Source organism: Taurulus bubalis (assembly GCF_910589615.1).
Source record: "Taurulus bubalis genome assembly, chromosome: 16".
Lineage (NCBI taxonomy): Eukaryota > Metazoa > Chordata > Actinopteri > Perciformes > Cottidae > Taurulus > Taurulus bubalis.
In genome coordinates, this window is record NC_136604.1 from 14,516,597 (window position 1) to 14,538,293 (window position 21,697).

General features: G+C 44.5%; 1 protein-coding gene across 1 annotated transcript; it reads left to right on the plus strand.

Moving 5' to 3' along the window:
• Positions 1 to 606: 606 nt before the first annotated feature.
• rftn1a (raftlin, lipid raft linker 1a) lies at positions 607 to 21,255 on the plus strand (the record flags this gene model as incomplete). The annotated part of the gene is made up of 11 exons (XM_079231790.1): positions 607 to 622; positions 6,190 to 6,341; positions 12,770 to 12,953; positions 15,442 to 15,550; positions 17,811 to 18,051; positions 18,271 to 18,573; positions 18,681 to 18,884; positions 19,576 to 19,685; positions 19,921 to 20,024; positions 20,453 to 20,528; positions 20,836 to 21,255. The coding sequence occupies exons 2-11, from the start codon at positions 6,194 to 6,196 to the stop codon at positions 21,253 to 21,255; spliced, it is 1,899 nt and encodes a 632-aa protein (XP_079087916.1). The 5' UTR covers positions 607 to 622; positions 6,190 to 6,193.
• Between the last annotated feature and the right edge of the window lie 442 nt (positions 21,256 to 21,697).

A 21,697-nucleotide genomic window follows, 5' to 3' on the forward strand; every position in this document is an offset into this window, starting at 1 on the left:
TGAAATATGAATTGCCCAAAGGAGACCTTTTGAAAAACACCTTCAACCCCAATAACTTTGATGGGAGACCCACATCCTCATGTAGCTAAAACACTGTACCATAAACTTACCACTTTGACTATCAAGGCAAAACAAAAAAATGTAAAACAGTGCTTATCTGTTGTGCATTTTCGTCCTTACTTTTCTAAGTAAGTTGCCATTACTGAGTTAGTTTTATCATTTTAACGCCCACAATAAGATTCATATCGTTTCAGAGTATCGAACCTGACGAGCAGCGGGTGAGAAACAACTGGGAGGAGAGAGGATGAGTGTGAAGCGCCCTCTAGTTCCCTCTCCTCCTCCTCCTCCTCCTCACACACGCTGGTGACAGAGAGGTAGGACGGAGTGTGTATCATGAGCCCGTGAGAGCAGCAGCAGTCAGCTGTAGTTTCTAAATGGAGGATTCGTGTTTTGTTCCCATTGGATCGCAGCACCTGACCTGATGTGAGTCTCTTTCCAGCAGCCTCGACGGGGACAGACAGTAAAGACATTAAAGAGAGGAGGGACGCACACCGACAGTCTCAAGTGTGAGGAAGCTTTCAGCCCGGTACACACTTCTCGCAAACGGGAAACGACTTGATTGGTGAGTATAACTCTTTGAAAAAACATAATCTACACATTTACTTACAGAAATAATATTGTTGATCTATGACTGTTTGCCAATGAGTGACTGGAACTAAATGTAATATTTCCATATAACGTATCTCTCACTGGGCCATGTGAGTGTCCTCACATGTGGAATGTGAGATATCACAGCTTTAGGGAGAAGAAAAACAACTTAAAATGAGAGTTAACTGCATATCGTCAGGAGTCACAGAGAAGTCTCAGGAAACCTTTCACAATAAAACACTTGTGACAGAGAGAAATCCTCCTGGTTTAGACGTTCAGCCAGTCGTTTGATTTGTGTGATGTTGTGTGCCATTTGTTATTCGCGGCGGAACGAAATGAATAAGCCCTCTGCTCGCTGTCACAGGTTGCACTGAACTCAAGATATGCGTGATGGAGTAAATGTGTCGAGCGCAGATGGAAGAGGGGGATGGAGCGCGCGCGCGCGCGCGTGTGTGTGTGTGTGTGTGTGTGTGTGTGTGTGTGTGTGTGTGTGTGTGTGTGTGTGTGAGAACGAGGAAGGTTTGGTGCGTAAGCGACCTGCCATGTATCATTTCCCGTTCACTAAACTACCGGCGTGAACGGGCAGCACCGAGCAGCCACGTGTTGTTGTGAGACTGTGTGAGTGCGGGGAGAGGCTGAGCCTGAACGCACCAAAGAGGGGGAAACCAGAAACATGTAATTTCAAGCTGCGCTGCACGCACAAAATGCAAGGGGCATCAATTAGTTACATGGTCATGTGTGGGTGCTCAACATACAGCTTGGAATCTATTTGGAAGCACTTTAAAAAGCACTCATTAGCGGTGAGTGACATCCAGTTTATTATACAGGCCATATCCTAGAAGACTAAATGTCTAAAATGTTAAATGATGGATTCAAGTACCTTAAGAACCCACCTAAGGGTTTAGTAAATTGATGCCCCAGTCCAAACGGTCTTCCTTTGTTGATAAACTGTTCTTTTTAGAGTAAAATAGGATGTGCAAAGAGCTGCGCAACCGACCAATACATCAACGTCATAATTAGTTTTTATCCTCCCATGCAGCCTCATTAAAACACCGTTTGAGGTGACTACTTTGTTGCTTGCGGGAAACACACCTCCCTCCAGGCAACTTGACATGCTCCCAGTCTGCTCTTCGTCTGTCTTCCTCGCTCGTTCTGTCTGTCGCCCCCCTCCTCCTCTCCCTCTCCTCATTCTGTTCTTGCCCCCAAACCGCATCCTATAGAAACCCAGTGGGAGGGAAGCCCACTCCCCAGGCCTCAGTCTGTCACCTCCAATTTTGAAACGCAGTGAAACACTCCCAATATAAGGCAGTAATGATGAATTAATAATAATGCAATGGTTTCATTGGCATAGTGTTTTTCACTGTCAAACAATCGCGCAACTATAAAAAGTGATATAATTCAGAGCCAAACTGCTGATGGGCTTTAAAAATGTCTTTTGCATAGACAGTGTACTCACAAGCAGTAAGAATGATGGCTTCCAAATATGCCCATAAAGTCCTATAATAAAAGAGACTGTAAGCCAGTAAAGACAGTTTTATCAGCTAACGCTTGCTACAAATCAGTTTGGTGTACCAGGTGAGGAAGTGAACACACTGAGGTTATGTTACACGCAGCAAACCAAACCGTACACTCTTTCTCTGGTGGCATGCAGCAGTTGCAGTCAACGATGATGCCAGAGAGTCTGGGCCTTTTGGTATATCCATATGTGTATGTATATCCAATATATATAATCTCTTATTCAACTCATCTGTGTGTGGCAGCCACACTGGTTAAGGTCTGGCTCATAAAAAAGCCCACTGAAACCACTTTTCTTTTTTTTTAGGAAATCAGACAAGCAAGTGCACATATTTACTCTGACCTCCACTCATGTACAATTTTGCTGAATGGCACACTTCTGGCATTCCCCCCTTTTTGTTAATGCTCATGCAGATTTATTAAGAACATAATTCATAGGAGGCTGTGGTTTGGATACATAGAGCAGCGTAGCGTTTTGTCTGCTGAGCCCGTCCTCAATGAGATGCTTCAAATTGCATAACCACACTCAAACCGTGACCACAGAAAATACTGATTGGCAGTACAGAAACATTGAGAGGTTCTAGGGCATTTAGAATCCGTGTCATTATTGCTGGCTGGTTTCTCATCATAGCAGCTGTTGCTACCTGTGGCTAGTCGGCACAGTAGTGAGCTCAAATATGTATTTATCATATACAGTACATTGTAGATGTGAGGACAGTGGAGAGTTTTCAGACGGAAGAGACTACACATGTGAATTAAAGCCTCCTATACTTGTACTTTCCCCCAAGCCTGTGACTGTCTAGGTCTCCCTCTGCAGCGGATGAATGCTGCCCCTTGGAAAGCAGACACCCCCGCCCCATCACCTCCCCTCCCCCCACCCCCCGAGTGGCACGGGAGGTAGCAGAGCAGTGGCATAGCGCAGACGGATTATGCTTCCGCGTAAATCCGCTGTCATTTCAAAACGCTCGGTTACAAGAGATTCTCTAATGAGAAGCCCTCTGCTTCTCCCTGTCTATCTTCCTCTTCACTCCATTCTCTCTCGTTTCTTTCATGCGTCTCTCGCTCTCTCCCCGTCTCTCCCCGTTAATTTGATGTTTTTGCTGTCAAGGCCTTTTTTCTGTCTGTGTGTTTGTGTCAGAGAAAGTGAGAGATTCTGTTTGAAGTCAACATGTAGAGAAAAAGGCCTCATATGTTGCAAAAAGGCCTTGAGTCTTGAAGGCACTGGAGTCTCTCCGGTACTACAACCACCTTGGTTTTTTATTCTATGTTGTGTCCAATTACAGAGATCTGCTTCTAAACCGAGCAAACAGAGTTCAGCGGTTTAAGCGAGGCCTTTTGTTTTGAAACAGAACCGTCGGCGTACAATAAAAAGAATGGTGAGATGTTGGATAAAACAGTAAAGCTGTAGGCGAGGCAAGACCAGGACCAGAACCAATCAGGTTTTATTTGAGAGTAATAAACCCAACTGCCACTAGCAGAAATAGTAAGCGAGTTATTCCAAATTGTTACGATTTTTTAGCACTGCATTATGCATAAAGACAGTTTTGAAAATGTAGATAATTTGCATTGGGGTAGGGTAGAAAGTGTATTAAAATATAAGAGCAAAGGCTGAGAAAGTGGAGCGACGGAAATACTCACTGATAGAATGATGTAAATGGCTCTCCAGACACGCCTGTCTTTCCCATATTCTGCTCTTCACATGCCCATTATCAAATAGCCATCATCATTATCATCTTTTGACCACATTTTTCTCCACTATGCTCCACCTGTGACTCTCTTTTTTTTCTAACCAGCCAGAGATTAAGCCCGCTCAACATTTCCACATCAACCTTGTCCTCTTGCAGACAGAGCGTATTAAAGCACAGCCCTGGAGGGGAAACGTTTGGGAGTGGATCGACGTGAACCAACTTAGTCATAACCCATAGCCTACATGACTGGCTGGCTGTCTGCAGGAGACATTGTAATAGTTTTATGGGAATTAAGAGGCTCGGCAGGGGAGCAGTTTGACTGTGAATTTGTGCCTCCAGACACAAGGACTGGGTAGACAGCGGGGAGGAGGATGGAGAGGGTTGAAGGGCTGGGAGTAAGTGTGGAGGGATACAATGTAACATTCTAACGTAAGGACGGGGAGGATCGAGGAAGGCAGAAGTGGACATCGTGATGAATTAAATGAAAGAATCAAGACGGTACAGTTCGGGCAAGGGATTGAAGGGGAAAGACTGGGGAGATGTTGAGGAAATAAAATGGGGAGATGAGGGTGAAAGTAAAAGTCAGGATTAACTGATAATGGAATAGGAAAGGTTGGGATTTGACTGGAGAGACCAAAAAAGAAGAAGGGAGTGACAAGAAATGACTAGATTACTGTCAGACTAATCAAGGCCATTGTAGCAGTAGAAAGAAGGGAGCTGTCCTAATCAAGGATGGCTGACAGAAGCAGAGCAGAGGCCGAAGACAAAGAGGTGATTAAGCCACGGGTCATACAAGAGCAGAGAATTGAGTGATGACACATTGAAGAGCAAATGGTGTGAGAGTTTAAGAAGAGAGCAGACAGGTCAAGAGGAGAGAGGAGGCTGGTGGGAGGAATGATCTAAGATACACGGCAACTCTCTCTCCTGCTCCGGAAGCGTCACCACCCTGTCTCTCCTCGTTTGTCCCCATTATGAAAGAGCATGCAGTATTGAAAGAATAATGACTCCTAATTGCTTGTTCTTTGCAAAATTTAAAAAGACAGAATGTACTGTCTCGAGACAGATGAGGGAGGTATGAAAATGTATCGTAGATGCTGCCCTTTGTAACCTTTCGAAATGCACGTATACCATGCAATCAAAGCTGTAAGTCACCAAATGTGTGTGCACACACACACACACACACACACACACACATACATACGCACGCACAAAGACGCATGCACTTACACACCCCGGGCGTAATGTCTGTCTGTTAGGATCGTTAGCCGAGTTAATGTCTGTGCACTTGGCCCAATGGGAGTTACAGTACTGTGGCATTCTCCATGCTCCGTAAACAGATACAGAGATGCAGATATAGACCTGCCTCTGGGGAAGACATATGCACGCACACACTCGCACAAACAGACACGCAGATGCGCACCTCCCCGTGTGGCTCTTACAAGCCGTGGCAGACGGGGATATTAAGCACAAGTGTGGAGATGGTTTGAGGGTACCGAGCGCTGTCACATCTGATTAGTGTGACGATATTTGGATACGCCCCTTTTTTCTCTTGTCCTTTACCCATCTCTCTCCTGTTCCTTCTACCCTCCACCTATTTGTCATTTCAACCCAAAACCACCATACTTGTTTGTCTTTTCATACAACTCAAATATGTGGGTGTAAATTGCCAGTTGAAATTCAGGGGGAGGGATTTAAAAGGAATTTTCAAGCTCCCTCCAAATTGTGTTTTCAATCTACTGGTCCTTACACGGTCTGCAAAACTCTTACAATAGACAACATATATTTATGTGGGCTTCAAGACCACCCTTGGATCAACATATGAATGTGTTTGCAGTAAAACATGCTTAGTGTCGCTCCTCTCCTCTTCGTTCCCCGTCTATCTAGTCTCCTGTCGCTTTGCTTGACAGGGCAGGAAATCAGTCTCATTTCTGCTTTAATTCATTCCGATCAAACATGTCGCTCCCAATCAGCCCTATTTGATTAGGAGATGCCCGTATCACAGCCCACCAAGCAGGTAATGGATGACACTTTCATATTTCTGTTTATTGGAGCGTGTGTATGTGTGTGTGAGTGTCTGTGTGTGTGAGAGAGAGAGAGAGAGTTAGATAAACACATTATTTCTCGCAGCTTGAGCTTGCACGTGAGCAATATCATTCAGACTTGTGTGTGATTATCACACACACTCACACTCACACGCACTCTATTGGAATTGCTAATGTGTTCTGTATATTTAGAAACTCTATCAATTACATGTCTCCCACTCGAGTCTTTGTGAGCACCCTCCTCAGTTTTTGTCTTTTCATATCTAATCTTCTTTTCCTCTCCTCCTCTCTCACAGAGATATGGGGTGTAGGCTTCCTAAGTTGCGGAAGGCAGAAGAGAGGCGAAGCCCGGGCAATATCTACTCCACCCTTCGACGGCCACAGGTAGAGACTAAAGTGGGCGTGGCATACACCTACCACTTCCTGGATTTCCTGTTGGGGAAAGAAGGTATGAATAAGATTGCCCATGTAATGTCAGTCGTTTCTGCATAACTGTTCTCCTGTGAACACTTAAAATGGTACAGTTCCCTAGTTATGTGCAACGTTTTTCCTTTTTGGGCTGGGCTCTTGAAACCCAGTGAGACGTGAACTTAATGTGACTTGACTTCTCCCACACTTGCATATTTGAAATAGTCATGTGCTTTTTGTTTCTTCTTGTATCATCTCTCCGTCAAAGATGATGGACACGAAAAATGAGTATGACGATCTTGCATTTGAACCAATTTGTTTTATAGCTTTAACTGGGATAGATAAATGTTTTATTTATGGTCATCTATTCTTTTATGGCTTATTAACATATTCCTTTTATGTCTGAGATGATTGATGATAACGCGGATGATCCTGGCAAAGTCAAACCAAAGCCGCCCTGACAAATTTCAACGATTAAACAAATATTGTAGCATCTCTTATATGCTATTTCATGCAAAATAATCCCCACAATGCAGTGCTCTGAAGACGGCAAAATGATGATGATTCATTAGTGTCTGAAATCAGTCACAGTACAGTACCTTCCTGAGTGTTTATTATGTTCTGTAGTGAATGAGTGTGAGATAGAGGGGGAGATTTCATAAACAAATGAAAGTAACAAATCTTGTCATTAGACGCAGCAGATCTGATTCCCAGTTTTCCCAGTTCCACTCTAGAAGGGGGAAACAACCTCCGAGGAATGTGCCTTCACATTTGGCCGTAATTCAAAGGAATTGTTTTTACTGCAGCACCTTTTTCTTTTATGAGTGTGGTTGTCAACTCCTGTTTTCTGTTGAACCCTGCGCTGCGTCGCCATCCTGAGCTCTGAGCGTTTGTGTGTTCCACTCATAAAATAGCCACAGTTGCTGTTCCAACTTTAAGCAGTTAAAATGAAACGTTTAGGTCAGCAACTCCGTGTGTGTGTGTGTGTGTGTGTGTGTGTGTGTGTGTGTGTGTGTATATTTTTCATACTGTAAGTATCTTGAGGGCGAAAAGTGGCCTACAAGCTGAAGTTGTGTCTTTGTGCGGCTCCTGTTGCAGAGAGTTCAAAGAGTTCTCCAAATCTCAGATTCAGCTATATTGTGCACGCTCAAGCCATGCCCTCCAACTTCCCCCTGCCTCTCCCTCGCACAGTGACACACTAAAGCTGATGTGTGTTACTTTGAATCTTGTGTGTGTCTCTGTGAATATAAAAAATAGTGTGTCTAATATCATGGGAGTGTATGATTGTTTGTGTGTGTGTGCATGCTTGCGGCGTCTTGAGAATGTTTGATGAGAATCCTCTTGAGGCATCGGGTTTCTAAAAATACTAATTCTGCCATTGTGTTGGTGTGGACTGTGAAGAGATAGAAGGGATTGACGGAGTGAGGGAAAAGAGAGCCGAGGAAGAGAAACAGATAGTGTTAAAGCGGATATAAAAAAAATCACCTCTTTTGCCTTATGGCTTAATGTTGCTACAAGTCTGCTCTTGCTCTCCATCACCCGACGAGTAGCTCACTGAAGTCCTTTTTTTTTTTTTTAGAGGCGTTTCCAAATGCAACACTGTAACAGAAGACAGCAGGCAGAATGCCACAGCCAAGTGGCAATGGTCTGTTTGCCAGTCGGCTTCATTTTCAGCCAGCCCTATTATGTTTGGCAAATTGGTTAGGCTGTAGTGTTGGCTGAGAGAGATCTGGCAACTCGGAATGGTGCTGGTGACCAAAACAGACAATAGACATGAGGATTGCTCGTCTTTCTCTCTGCTAAAGGCAGGAGCAGATAAATTGTCTAATCGCATGGGCAGCAGCGGCACACACGTACTGTAGATAGAGAAAGACCACACGCACACACACACAGCGACTGAGGCTCATTCATGATCACATAAAAACACTTTATAGCTCTTAGTCAACAGAGTTAGTGTTATCTTTCAACCGACAGGCAGGTCATTTATATGGTAAAACTCACTGACGCCACCTGAGCTGCTTAAGATGGGTATACTCTATTTTAGGATAAACACAGCTACTGTGAATTGATTGTGTGTGTGTATGTATGTATGTATGTATGTATGTATGTGTGTGTGTCTGTGAGTGGGTGGGTGTATGCCTGTCTCTGTCTCTCTCTCCCTCCCTTCCTCCCTCTCCATTTGTGATCGAGAGACCAAGAGAAGTGAAGGATTCCTGAAGGATTATCTGATTGTTTGTGGAGATTGAGAGACCTCATTCCCAGCAAAGGGATTTATTTATTTGTGTGTGTGTGTGTGTGTGTGTGCGTGTGTGTAGGAGGCAGATAGAGGAATCTGTATGTCAGTCCATGACATTGAGGAAACCCACGGTCAAATCCATGCTTTAATTCAATTTGGCTTCCATTAGTGATATTATTTCCCTGCCAGCGTGACTTGACGACTCCTACACAGTAATGAAAAACAAATATATTTTTCCCGGTGCCCGTGATACTAGGTGGCTGTTTATTAAACTCAGTTGTGTTCTCAGGGAGAGGAGCTTAGTGGTGAGAATGAAGAGGAAGGAGTACAGTGTGGTTTGTAACCATGTGACCTTTGACTGGCGAGTGATGAAACTCACCAGAAACAGTGTTGCTGTTAATAAAGAGGCAGCCTTTGTTTTATGAGTGTTGCTCTAACTGCAGTTAGTGCTTTAGTTGAAAAATATTTCCGTGTGAATAAGCCCAACTTGTTCACTCTGGGTCAGAGCAACACTGTGGTGAGAACGGGCAAGATGAGAAAAAATATGTTCGTGGTTTCTGGCATTTGGCCTTTGCTTCACACATGGACCATTTATTTGTTTTTAAGCTCCAAACTAATGTCTTTTTCTACAGAATTGAATAATTAGACTCTAACCACCAATCTGCTGCACCTTGCCACCTTTACAGTAAGTTCCATGATCTTCATCAGCCCCATTTTAAAACTGATTGGATACCGTGACATGAATGTAGAGAAATGTGACAGCCAGGTGTGACATTTTAACCCTCCTTTGTGCCAAAGCTGTGCTCCGATAATGAGCAGAAGAGATGGAGAAGGCAGATAGCATGCCGGAAAAGAGGTCGGGAAAAGTTTAAGGGAGGGAGAATAAAGTCAAGGAGTTGTGACAGAGAACAGAAGGTGAAAGAAACGAACGGTGCATGAAAACCAGAGATACCAGCGAGTGTTAGTCAGGTCTGGAGCGAGGAGGCAAGCGGAGTGTCTCAAGAGCAAGGAGGTGTGAGAACGAGCGAGCGGGAGTCAGGAATCTTGAGGATGTGTGAGGAAGTAAGTTAGGTGTGATGCTGCGTGACTAACGCTGGTCTCTGCAGCAGACAGCGAGGAGATGAACGCTGCTGATGACTTTCTGCCGCCCTGCAGAGGCGGAGACCCACTCGGCTCATTAAAACTTACAACATGTGCCTAATGCTCAGCAGTGTGTGTGGGCATGTGTGTTTGTGTGGCTTTTTTTGCTACTGTATACCTGTGGGCAAGGTTATTGTGACTGGAGGTACACAGTATGTCTGTGTTTATGTGTGTCAACACCTGAATGCTATGATGGATAGCTCCTCTGTTGACAGAGACTGATTTACATTCCCTCCGCTTTATGTGGTTAATCTTCAGACAGATTCTCTCGGAATCTGTCTGAAGTATTTGGCTCAGAGAGCAGGCGAAGCACAAATCCATCAGTTTGCGAGATCTTTGCTGCCTGACACACTTTTCCAGGCATACTCATTTTTTTCCTGAAAGATTGTTGAAGCTGTTGATCTGACTTTAAACCATTTTTCTTGATAATTCCTACACGCAGTTTCAGTGTTATTGGTTTGAGAGAAAGGCAAAGATGGCAGAGAGATTCGCAGCGTCACACGTCCGTGGCACTGTATCGCGCCTGAAGTGCCACGCTGTCTTCTCCTGCTTCCCCTGTACTTGCAAGCCAGTCTTGTCAGACATTTCCTGTGAAGCGGGCCTTCTGATCAGACCCCATTTGACGAAGCTCAGATGCTGACCAACAACTCTCTCATAGCCCACGGGTGCATTCCCAAAAGCAGTGGGGAGCTCTTGGGTCCAGGAAGCTGATTATTTTATAGTCACTGTTTTGGCACATATCCTCCCCTAAAAACTCTGCAAGTCATTAAAAGGCTATTTAAATAAACGTGAACCTCCAGCAAGCATAGGGATAAGCCTCTGGGGTGGCTGTGAGTAATCCCCATGCATCACCTAGCAGGCTTAGTGCAAAATCTTTCTTTCTCGTTCTCAGGCGAAAAGAAAGATGGCCCATACACTGAGATACTGGGGCACACATACACCGCAGAATATGCTTTAAAGTCAGACATTCTGGGATTTTGTGCAAGGAATTAATAAGAAGTCCTTTCAACCAGCTACAGTAAGGGGATGACGCTCACACCCAGAATGCAGCTGGTGAAATCCAGGGTCAAGCAGTGAGGCGTCGCTCGCAACACACGGCGGCTGTGATGTGTTCAAAGCTCCGGGTGGAGACGGAAATAGCAGAGCGGGGATCAACGGCCTGACAGCCGCTCGGCATCGCCTAGTGTCCGTGAAACAATGCACCCTTGGGTGTTTGTATCTGCCGTTTTAAACATGCATGTAGGAATGCAAATGTGTTCCTAGTCATGTCTGCTCTCTCTCACCCACACATGTAGGCAACTTCCACTTCTTCTTAACTTTTCCAAGCCTCACAGTTACATGCATTCTGCACATAACACCCCTCACCTCACTAGCTGGCACTATAAACCTCCACCCGGCTTTTCTCCCCTGAGCCGTTCCCATTTTCCCATTCTGAGGCGGAATTGCAGCCTCCCTTTAAGTCCCACTGTGGCAGACAGTATAAATGAAGTTGCTTCCCAACCCAAAGCGCTGCATAACACCCTAATAACTTCTGTATGCCTCGCCTGAATTAGCTGCGATGCTTTGCCTGCGTCTTGTCGGTGGATGAGTGCCAGCCGTGCACAGCTAATGACAGCTAATGACTGTTTACGGTGACAGGATCGTTGTTATCCACCCCACCCCTGTCTCCAGCTGTTATTATTATTATTATTATTATCATCAGTGTACTGCTTTTGATAAGTCCCCACAGACACCCGTTTAAGTGTTTGCTTGATGAAAGTCTCTCCTGGTTCCAAGCAGTTATGCCAAGATGATGTGATGGTCGGATTTTCTCAGGGAGTTTATTTTGTATTTTTTTTCCATTGTTTAAGAGATGTGTGTTCATGTGCTTGTGTCCCTTGCATGCTGGCCAGCCTCTCATATATATGTGTGTGTGTGTGTGTGTGTGTGTGTGTGTGTGTGAACACGCTAGATGATGGAGAACAAATTGAAAATGAGATGGCTTGCACATCTTTTTTTCTCCTGTGTGTGTGTGTGTTTGTGTGTTTGTGGGTCTAGTTAATTTATTCAGGTTATTTTCTCTTCTCCAGACCCATGCAAATGAGATTGAATGGGAGAGGATGACAAGCATTCAGGCACAAACAGACAGCCTCATCTCTCTCTCTCTCTCTCTCTCTCTCTCTCTCTCTCTCTCTCTCCCCCCCCTCTGCTAACTGCCTCTCGCTTTCTGTGTCTCCCTTTTCTTCACTTCTCTCATCTCATTTTCCACGCTCTCTCTCTGTCTCTCTCTCTCTCTCTCTCTCTCTCTCTCTCTCTCTCTCTCGCACACACCTGGCTTCACTCAGTGATACAGATACACACAGCCATACATGCACGTGTTCCCCTACACAGAGCAGGAGCTTTACCACAATGCACCGACCCCTGAGAGGGCGGTTCACGCAAACATTGCGCTGTCCCTTGTGGATTTACCGTGACAGTTTTCTCCCATACGATAAGCTCCTCTAACCATTTTCCACTGAAGTAAAGGTTTTCTCCAATTGTGTTTGGTAATAAGGGAACCGGCTCTATGTTAGCGATTGCTGCTAATGCCACACAGCCAAGCAGGCAATGTGATAGCATTGTCTTTACAACCGTTTGATGTACAGTATGTGTGTGTGTGTGCATTTGTGAGTGTATTCAACTGCCTGTTAGTGCAAGTGGAAATGCGTTTAGTCTGTGTCTGTGATATGGATAAGTGTGTGTTCAAAAGCGCACTTTCCAGCATGCATATGTATGCATCTCTTCGCATGTGTGTTTTCTAAAAAGCCTAGACCGCTGGTGACAGTGAGGCTAATAGTTCTGGTGTAATTAGTTTCAGATTTAGCGTGAAGATGCCATGTGTTGTTGTTCAAGGGGAATTATCATAATGGAACATGCTCTGTCTTTGTTTCTTCACACCCTTTGTCCTTTCTTCCCCTTTTCCTCTTTGTTCCAGCTTTTTTCCACTGCTAAATTCCTCTCTACTATTTCTTTCCCCCAGGCTCTTTTGCAACCTGTCATGTCCATGTCTTGACCATTTCCCATGTCTTTGTTCTTCTCTCCCTCCCTCCTCTCACCGGTTCTCCTTCCTCCAGAAGTGCCGGTGTCGTCGGTGCTCTGTCTCTCCTCGGTCAGAGAGCTGCCGGTTCAGGTCCGGGAACTCTACGCGCAGGGCTTCGTCCTGGTCGCCGTCCACCCTTTTGTCCATCCCTGCGGCCCTAGTCACGCACACATCCAGCGCCAGCTGCACCGGGCCGTGCTGGTCCGAGAGACGCCAAGGTACACAAATTAAACACATGCTGGTCTCCGGCACCAGCGTGCCACCTTTTTATAGAATAAACCACTTTTCACTCTAAGGATGCATGTTGCAGATTGATTAAAATAAATGAGATGATTAATTTGCATCCAGTTTCAGACAGTAGGTAGCAGCCTTTTGCAATTTCATTGTTTTGACATGGAAGCCAACTGAGACCCATTACCACGAGCAGAATTCTGCACCTCACCTCCTTCGCTTGATGTAAAATTAATTGCAGATGAGTCAGCCACAAAAAAAAATCTAACTTTAGCTTGCTGTCCCAATTCTTTCCCTTTTGACTATACATGATAATATACTATAATGTCGGACTACACCGCATGCAGTGTATCTCTTCTGTAACCCAGTTATTTTTTTGGTGAAAACTAATATTCAGTCATATTTGAGCAGAGCATTATTTGCATTCCTCCCTAATATCAGCTCTGGTACAGCAAGCCAGCTGAGCTTTATTCTCAGCATCTCTTCATGGAAGTTATTGAAAGAAACCATATTCTACATGCAGAGACGTTCTACAGCCAGCTGGTAGATTAACTTGTAGCTCCTTTCTGATTTGGGTCTTTAACAATGTACATTCTTCCCATTTTTGGCCCGGTTTTATCTCAGGACACGTCATGTTTTCAAGAAACAGGAAGTCTGTTTTACACGTCATTCATACTTATTTTTCCTCCCAATTCCTCATAATAGCATTTAGCCATGAAAGCTGCATCCAAACTGAAATACCTCAATAACTATGGGATGGATTTCCTCATTCATGTTTCCCTGTGGATAAATCCTGCGATTTTGGTAATCGCCTGACTTTTCATCTAGCACTACCAGCAGGTCAAAGTTTTCATTCATGCTGTGAAATAAATCAACATACCTCATTGGCTTAACATTTGGTTCAAACATTAATTCCCCCCTCAGGTTGAATTGTAATAACTTCAGTGACCCCTATTCAGTGAGCGCCAAATTCTGGCCATAATTTCAATTGGTCCAATTATTTGGTTTATGACCCAATACTTACTAATGATGTTTCCATCAACCTCAACTGTACTTTATTTTTATCTCCAGCGAGCAAATGTTAGCATCCTAACATGCTGAACTAACAGGCTGAACAAGATAAACATACCTGCTAAACATCCACATGTTAGCATTTGCTCGAAGCAACACTGTGCCAAATCCAGCCTCACAGAGCTGCATCTTTATTTGCTATTAATAGTATTTGAATCAAATATTTATACTTGCGAATGCAATTTATTTTGAAATAAAGTACCATAAAGCTCTTAGGGTATTGTATTCCTTGTAGCACTTTACACACCATATGTCAGTGATTTACAATACATGAAATAATCCACACTCCTTCCAACATCTTACTAAACTTTAGGAAGAAATGTTGATGAAGAAATGTTTGTATTGTATAGAGATGGGGACCCCTGTGAATCAGTCTCTTTTTACTCAGACAAACTATGGTCACATATGTAACCTTCTATACACATCACTCTATACACACTCTTCAATTAAAGGAATTACTTTGCTTAGCTTACAGTTTTGGGGCATCCTCTTGTGTTCAGTGTACTCTTTGTAATGTGAATTCAAGGAGTATCTTATAGTACACACACTCACTCACACACAAACAGCGACACACACACACTCTAGTGCACAGGCAGGTGCCGGGGCTGCTCCTTTGATGCCCCTCCTGCCAGTGGTCCTGCTGCTTCCTGGCACCTGTCACCGTGGAGACGGTTGATTGCATCATCAGCGCTCGCCAGAGGGGAACGGTACGCTGAAAGAGAGAAACCATCTCTCCATCCTTTCATCTGCTTTCTTCAGTGATGGCCGTCCCCCCTTTTCTTTTGTCCTCCTCACCCCCCTCCGTCCCCTTTAACTCCGCCTTTTATCTCCCCATCTCTGCCATCCCCTTTAATCAAAAACCCTAAAAATGAAAGAAACCAAATCTGACAGATCTACTGTTTCAAATCTAGCTGAGAATGTCACTCACGCCTCAGAGCACACGATATTACCACGGCCTTCCCACTGACCTCAATCCAAATCTGAAGAGGCGTATCTGAATACTCCTTTTATGATGGTGTTTCGCAGTGGGAGCAAAAGGAAATTCAGTCCCTCTCTCTTTCTAATAAGTCTATTGTGATGGTGGTGAATGTGTGCTTCCCTTAAATGGAAAATTCAGACTGTACCAGAATTGACATTATGTTTCTGCTGTGATCATTCTGGGTCAATGAGTGCTCGTGAACATGAGCACGTCTGCCAGAATCTCATTTAGACTGTAATGTTACTGGGTGATGGAACTGCTCCGGTGATAATGGACAAGAAACAAACCCAAAGGAAACGTAATGGAACTATATGATCACATTTGACATTTTCTGGTTAGGAGCAGAATTGAACTGAACTAATTGGCATATGATGGATGCTTTATACTGAATATGTTTTCAAGTACTTTCATTTCTCACCCTACAGTTCAGAGAAAAGCCAACTGAAGTGGGCAAGACATCGTCTGGAGACAGACGTGTGCGTGGCAGGTCATCAGGCTGCTGACCCAGAGGTGATCCAGAGCTATGTCAAGAGGGTGAGTTCAGTATTTTACAATCAATCAAACTACACAATATGTCTGGGGGATAAAATATACTTAAACAAAATGCAATTACCAGGGTAGTTCAAATAGGATCTTTCAATTCAGTTTATTTGATATAGCCCCAACTCACAAATCAAAAATTTGCCTCGGAGAGGTTTACAATCTGTACACATACGGCATCCCTGTCCCAGCACCTCACATCGGATCAGGAAAAACACCCCCAAAAAAACAGAAAACCCTTTCATGGGGAAAAAAGGAAGAAACCTTCAGGAGAGCAACAGAGGAGGATCCTTCTCCCCGGATGGACAGAAGCAAAATATGTCATGTGACCAGAGTGAACAACCTAACAGAGTTACAGCACATTCAATGAATATGACAGAAATTATTCATATAATGAGTAGTAGGCATGGACCACGATCCATGTCAGCAGGTGATATAGAGGAGGGGCATCAGCAGGGATGCAGGAGGCAGGAGGCAGGAGGCAAGACCGGCTCCAGACACAGCCACGATCCATGGAAACTTGAGGCGAGAAAGCACAGAAGCTCCCGGGAAGAAATATAGTTAGTAATGGGCATTGAAGAGACATGCATTCATCCAGAAGGAGAGAGAGAATAGGGGAGAGGAGCTCAGTGTATCCTAGATGTCCCCCAGCAGCCTAATCTGTGTGCACTATGTCTGTAATGGTAAGGGTAGAGGGCTTAATATTGCTAATAGCTTTGAGGAAAGACCTTTGCGTGAAAACATGCAGCTACAATGAAGGAAACAGACATTTAAAATCTACACTTATCATCTACACTATTTGAGTGAGAGTAAAAGGGATGCAGCTCTGATACTACTGCTCTTTTTGTTAGTTTTCTAAGGTAGCATGAGGCAAGGGATTGCAGTCTGTGGTACTAAAAACAAAGTTGGTGTCAGTTGGTGTTGAAGACTACAAGTTTTAAAATAAAAATAAAAAAAAAATATATATATATATATACCCTCCCTGCTGCTCAGTCTCCACACTTGTTTTCGTGTGTGCCTCCCATGTTGATGCAACACTGGTGTGACAGTGAAGGGAACATTACAGGGCTTAAAGGGCTACAGGCAACTGCCTTTAATTGCCTGTATTTGCCATATGGTAACCCTTCCTCTAAGAAAAAATAGGTGGGGGAGGAAATAAATGAGAAAAACACACTGAATCCCCACTAGTTGCAGCTCCTGTGCCACTGCGCACTAACCCGTAACTAGGAAACAGAAGGAGGAGGGATATAATGGATGGAAGGTCACAGAAGTTATGGTAAACTATAATGAGACTTGACCCTAAAATACCCTGCCAACTACAGCGTCATCACTGGCATTTATCAGCTGTAAAACTCACTTTTAGTCTCTGTGCTCATGAATTCTGCAACAGTCCCACAATGGGAAATGAAAATGTGCTCTATTGAATAGATTTGCATCTGAACACACATGGAGCACAAAGGGAAACCTGATTGGATGGAAATGCACATCACTGAATATAATGTGATAGGCTTCGGCAGCGTGATATGAATAACCAATCAGATCACAAGCTGCCAGAGAGAGTTCGAGATAAGAACCCAGGAGCGGTACCGACAGACAGAGTGACAGCCTGGTTTTGTGTGTGTGTGTGTGTCCAGTTTTGAAATTCTATACTTCTATTTGTCCAGCACTCGCTATCCCACCCACTCTCAATCTGTCTCTGAACACACTCATCAGATAAAGCGCCGTGACTTTGTGTAATTGCGAGTGTGTTGGATGGTAATAGAGAGACTGTTAATATATGTGATGTGTGTGTGTGTGTGTGTGTGTGTGTGTGTGTGTGGATGAGTGAAGTATCAAAAGTAGTGGGGTAATGGGGGAAGATGCGTCTCATTATTGTTTGGAGGTAGTTTGCAATCTGATTTCTCTCCCGTTGAGCCTGTCTCAAACTGTCATCCCAAATATCAACTGACAATTAACCGCCAGAGCTCCATGGGAGGGAGCGGCACACTCGTACACACACGGATGCGTTGAGATAATGAGGTCCTTTTGTCATTTGAATATTTGATCTTTGCAGATGATTAGGTAGGTTGTTATTTTGCAGAATATCTACTCTGCGTACGTCAGCCTTTTGTTTGTGTGTAAATGAGGCTTCGTTTGTCTGACTATACATAGACTGTGCAAATTTATTTGTGCTGCTGTGAATGACATCCTTTTTATATTAATGTGTCAATCCAACCTTTTTGAATAGAGTTTATTGTCTGTGTTACACCTACAGATCCAGGACGTAGCGGAGCAAGGAGTGATGTTCGTGGGCTTTCTCCAGCAGCCGGGTGGAGGACCCTGCTACTCGGGGCACTGGGATCCTGAAGAGCTATCCTCCTTACATTCAAGCCCTTCACCCATACGGCGACACCCCTTCAGCGCCAACAACAGCCCAACCGACCCTACAGAGCCACATCATAATGACACCGAACCTGACCATCATCACTTTGAACCTCAGGAGTTCGATCTTGAAGGTGTAGAAAATAACACACCGGACGACGACCCAAAAGAACCAGACTTCAGCCCGCTGAAACCCATACAGAGTTTAGAGCTTTATCGAGAAGGGTCCAATGAGCAAATCCAGACCTTGCAGATCAGCCTCAAAGAGTCACTAGAATCAAGAAACCAACTTCAAAATCACAGCAAGCCCAGTGTAGACACAGTTCAGTGGTGTTCAAATCAAAACCCAACAGACGCCCAAGGGAACCAGCGGCGTCCCAGCTCTCCAGAAGCTGCTGGTATCAACAGACAGAAAAAGGACCATCTACCAGACCTCAACGACTCCACAGAGAAACATTTGAATTTTTCCAACCAGATAGAAGGACAAAGTTCAAGCTCCGACAGCTGGCCCAGCTCTCCTGAGCTGGACGGAAACCACAAAAGAAAGTCCAGCTCCACAGATGGGCAGAGCAGATTGACGACGCACAACAACAACCATATCCGGCTCAAGAGTTCAGAGAAGGATAAGAATGCAACTTCACCACCAGCGCAAGGCGGTAAGTAATCGGTTTGTACGCGGGGTCACTGGCCAAGTCATCATAATGTTGAAATAAAGTTCTATTCCGTGTCTTATTTGTGGATTTGTTTGTTTGTGTGCCTTCAGGGATGCAACTCTTTGCCTTGTACAACCACACAGGGGAGCTGAACACTTCTATGAGGTTCTACTCACTCAGGGTGCCACTGTTAATACAGAAGGAAGCCGGGCTAGTCACGGACGTTGACACACACTGGCTCGACCACATGACTCAGCATTTCACCAGCGGTGCGCACCTCGTCGACGGGTTTTTCCACCTTGGAGATGATAACGGTGTGTTTCATGGCCATAGCAGTGAACTACTGCTGATGATGTGATTTTAGTCCTACATTTAGAGCCTGATAAATCATAAAAAGGTGGCAAATGTACCATGAAGTGTACAACTTTAATGTAGGCAGCATGAGTGTGAAGTCAGATCCAGCGGCGCAGCTAAATTAATTCTTGCATCCTCCCAGAAAAACTCATGATTGGTTTTCCTGGAAACAGCTAACTGCTGCGGCTGGACACACGGTTGATGAGATCAGGAAGATTGAACCAAAGCAGTAAAGTCAAAGGCCTGAAAGAAGCTAACATATTCTGTAATATGAGATTGGTGACCAGTATCACCGCTTTCACATAGTTATTTGATATATTAATATAAACATATTGATTATTGTGGCTTTAAAGTATCTATTTCATCGCACCGCCTCACCTTTCACTGGTTCCACTAGTTCTTGGCAAGAGGAAACCGCTGCTCGGCTACTGGGTAATGGATGATATGCATGGACTGATGTGCCATAAATCCACGGCTTATACTATAAGTCACTGTTCAGTCACCCGTGCAATAAGTCGGCTTTAGCAGAAGGTAACAGGGGATCAATAGTGAGAGATTGGAGAGTGGAGATGAGCTTGTAACTCCTGTCTGACTCGCATACATCCTCCTCTGTATATCTGACTCTGTCTCTAATTTGTCCCACTCCTCCAGACAATGGGGTTTCATCTGTGGATAGTGTGTTCATCTTCCAGAGCTCTGCAGAGGAGACCACAAACGCCTCCTACGATGCCATCGTGGTTGAGCAGTGGACCGTTGTCGATGTGGGTCTTTTGAGTTTTTAATACTCTGGTGAAGATGTGCACTTTGAGAAATCCTTTGTGTCTTGTTCCTCGCTCGTTCCTGGCAAACATTACATAAGAGTTGAGATGAAGGGAAAGTATGTGCTTGGGGCTGAGCTTAAGTTTGCCCACCTGCACGGGGACTGTGCTTTCCTTTTTCTTCTCTCGTGTGCGTTTGCACTGTATTTGTCTGAGTGAGTTTCTGTGTCATGTCCAGGGTGTCGCGGTGAAGACGGACTACATCCCCTTGCTCCAATCTCTGGCTCCTTACGGATGGAGGCTGATGTGTGTGTTACCCACACCCATTGTCAAGACAAACAGGTACTGTTATAACCATAAACTCACCTGTCCTCTGCTTTCCCTTCATATTGCATCACTTTGAATAACATCACCTACGTGCTGCTTTGTTGATTTTTAGAGTCATTATTCTTTGGTCTTAAACACTTTCATTCTTTTTGGGATTAGGCCTGACAGCGTATCTTTAAAAAACAAACAAAAAAAACAGGACAGATGGTTCGAGATCTGACAAATCACCATCATATGCTCATCCCTACATGAAACCGCTTTTGAAATCCGACGGAGCTGCAAACAAAAACACAGTCGCTGATGCGCTGTTGTCTTGTAACCTGTCACTTTACCAACCGCGGCGAACAGACACTTGATTTCAATACAAGTAGCGACATGCGAGCGCCTCAGATTATAACATAATAGGTGACAGTAGTAAAAGTGCTGCTCTCTTCTTTCTGCAGTGACGGGAGTTTGTCGACCAAGCAAATCCTCTTCCTTCAGAGACCCGTTTTGCAGCGCAAGAGAAAAGACTTCAAGGTTTGTTCCCCTTTGTCTTCCATCTTTGCAGCACATCTGTCACTTGTGTCTGTTGTGCCTTTAGGATATGAGCTGCATGTCACAGAAGGTGACATTAAAAAGTTGTTACTAAATATGGGATGTACAGCACATTTGAAACCGCTCAGGAAAAGTCTAATAATAGGCAAAGAGTCGACCGTACACTGTACAGGAAAGAGGCATCAACGAAAGAGGCTTTGTTGTGGTTTGGCAGGTGTCTGAAGAGATGGAAAGAAAAAGACACGGCACTCAGTGCAAAACTGTCTCACGCCCATCTATTTGTTTTCAGATGCTAAACCTCAGGGGTCGCAGCAAGGCAAAGAAAAAATCTCCTGGAGAAACACAAGAGGAGAGAGAGAACATGTCCCCACTGATGGAGACAGAGATGGATAGGTTGAGAAGGAACACAAAAGAGGAGGAGGAGGAGGAAGAAGAGGCCGAGGGGAGGAAGAGCAGGGGCAGCGACTGGAGCGAAGGAGCGAGAGAGGAGCTGGAAGAGGATGCACGGCATCAAAGGGGCTTCTACTACCTTTCAGGGAGCAGGGCTTCTGTGGAGGAGGAGGAAACAGACATTGATAACATCCTTCTGTCTGAGCAAGAGAAGTCGGAGAGATGGACAGATGTGTGTCAGAGAGATGACGGAGGGGTCAAGGAGGCGCTGAAGACGGAGGAGCGCATCAAACAGCAGCTGTTTTCCGGTGTCTGTTGACACATTGGGCACAAAGCAGCAGGAGGATGAGGCCTGTTAAGTTTACAGAAAAAAATGCTTTTTAAAATAACTTTTTTTTTGGGTTCCGACCCAGATGTGGTCAGTCCATCTGTTACTAGTCATCACGTACCGTTACCTTCGCTTCAGTCGGCTCTGTTTCGGGCGGTAACACGGTTGCGAGTCTTTGAGGTTGTAGCTCCCATGTACGGGAACGTGTCGTGCAGTTCTCTGCTTTGGGTCGTGTTGCTATTTGATGTATCCTTATATGAAATGAAACAGTTCAAGGCTAATGGAGTGCAACCTAGAGCAAGTCTCCAGTGCAAGCATATCGTGTTATTTTCTTGCCCCATGTTGTATTTGACTTCTTTCTTGTAATAGAACTGTTAAAAAGGGAGTACTGATTTCAAGGCTCACTGTATTTTTATACGTAAAGTATATTATT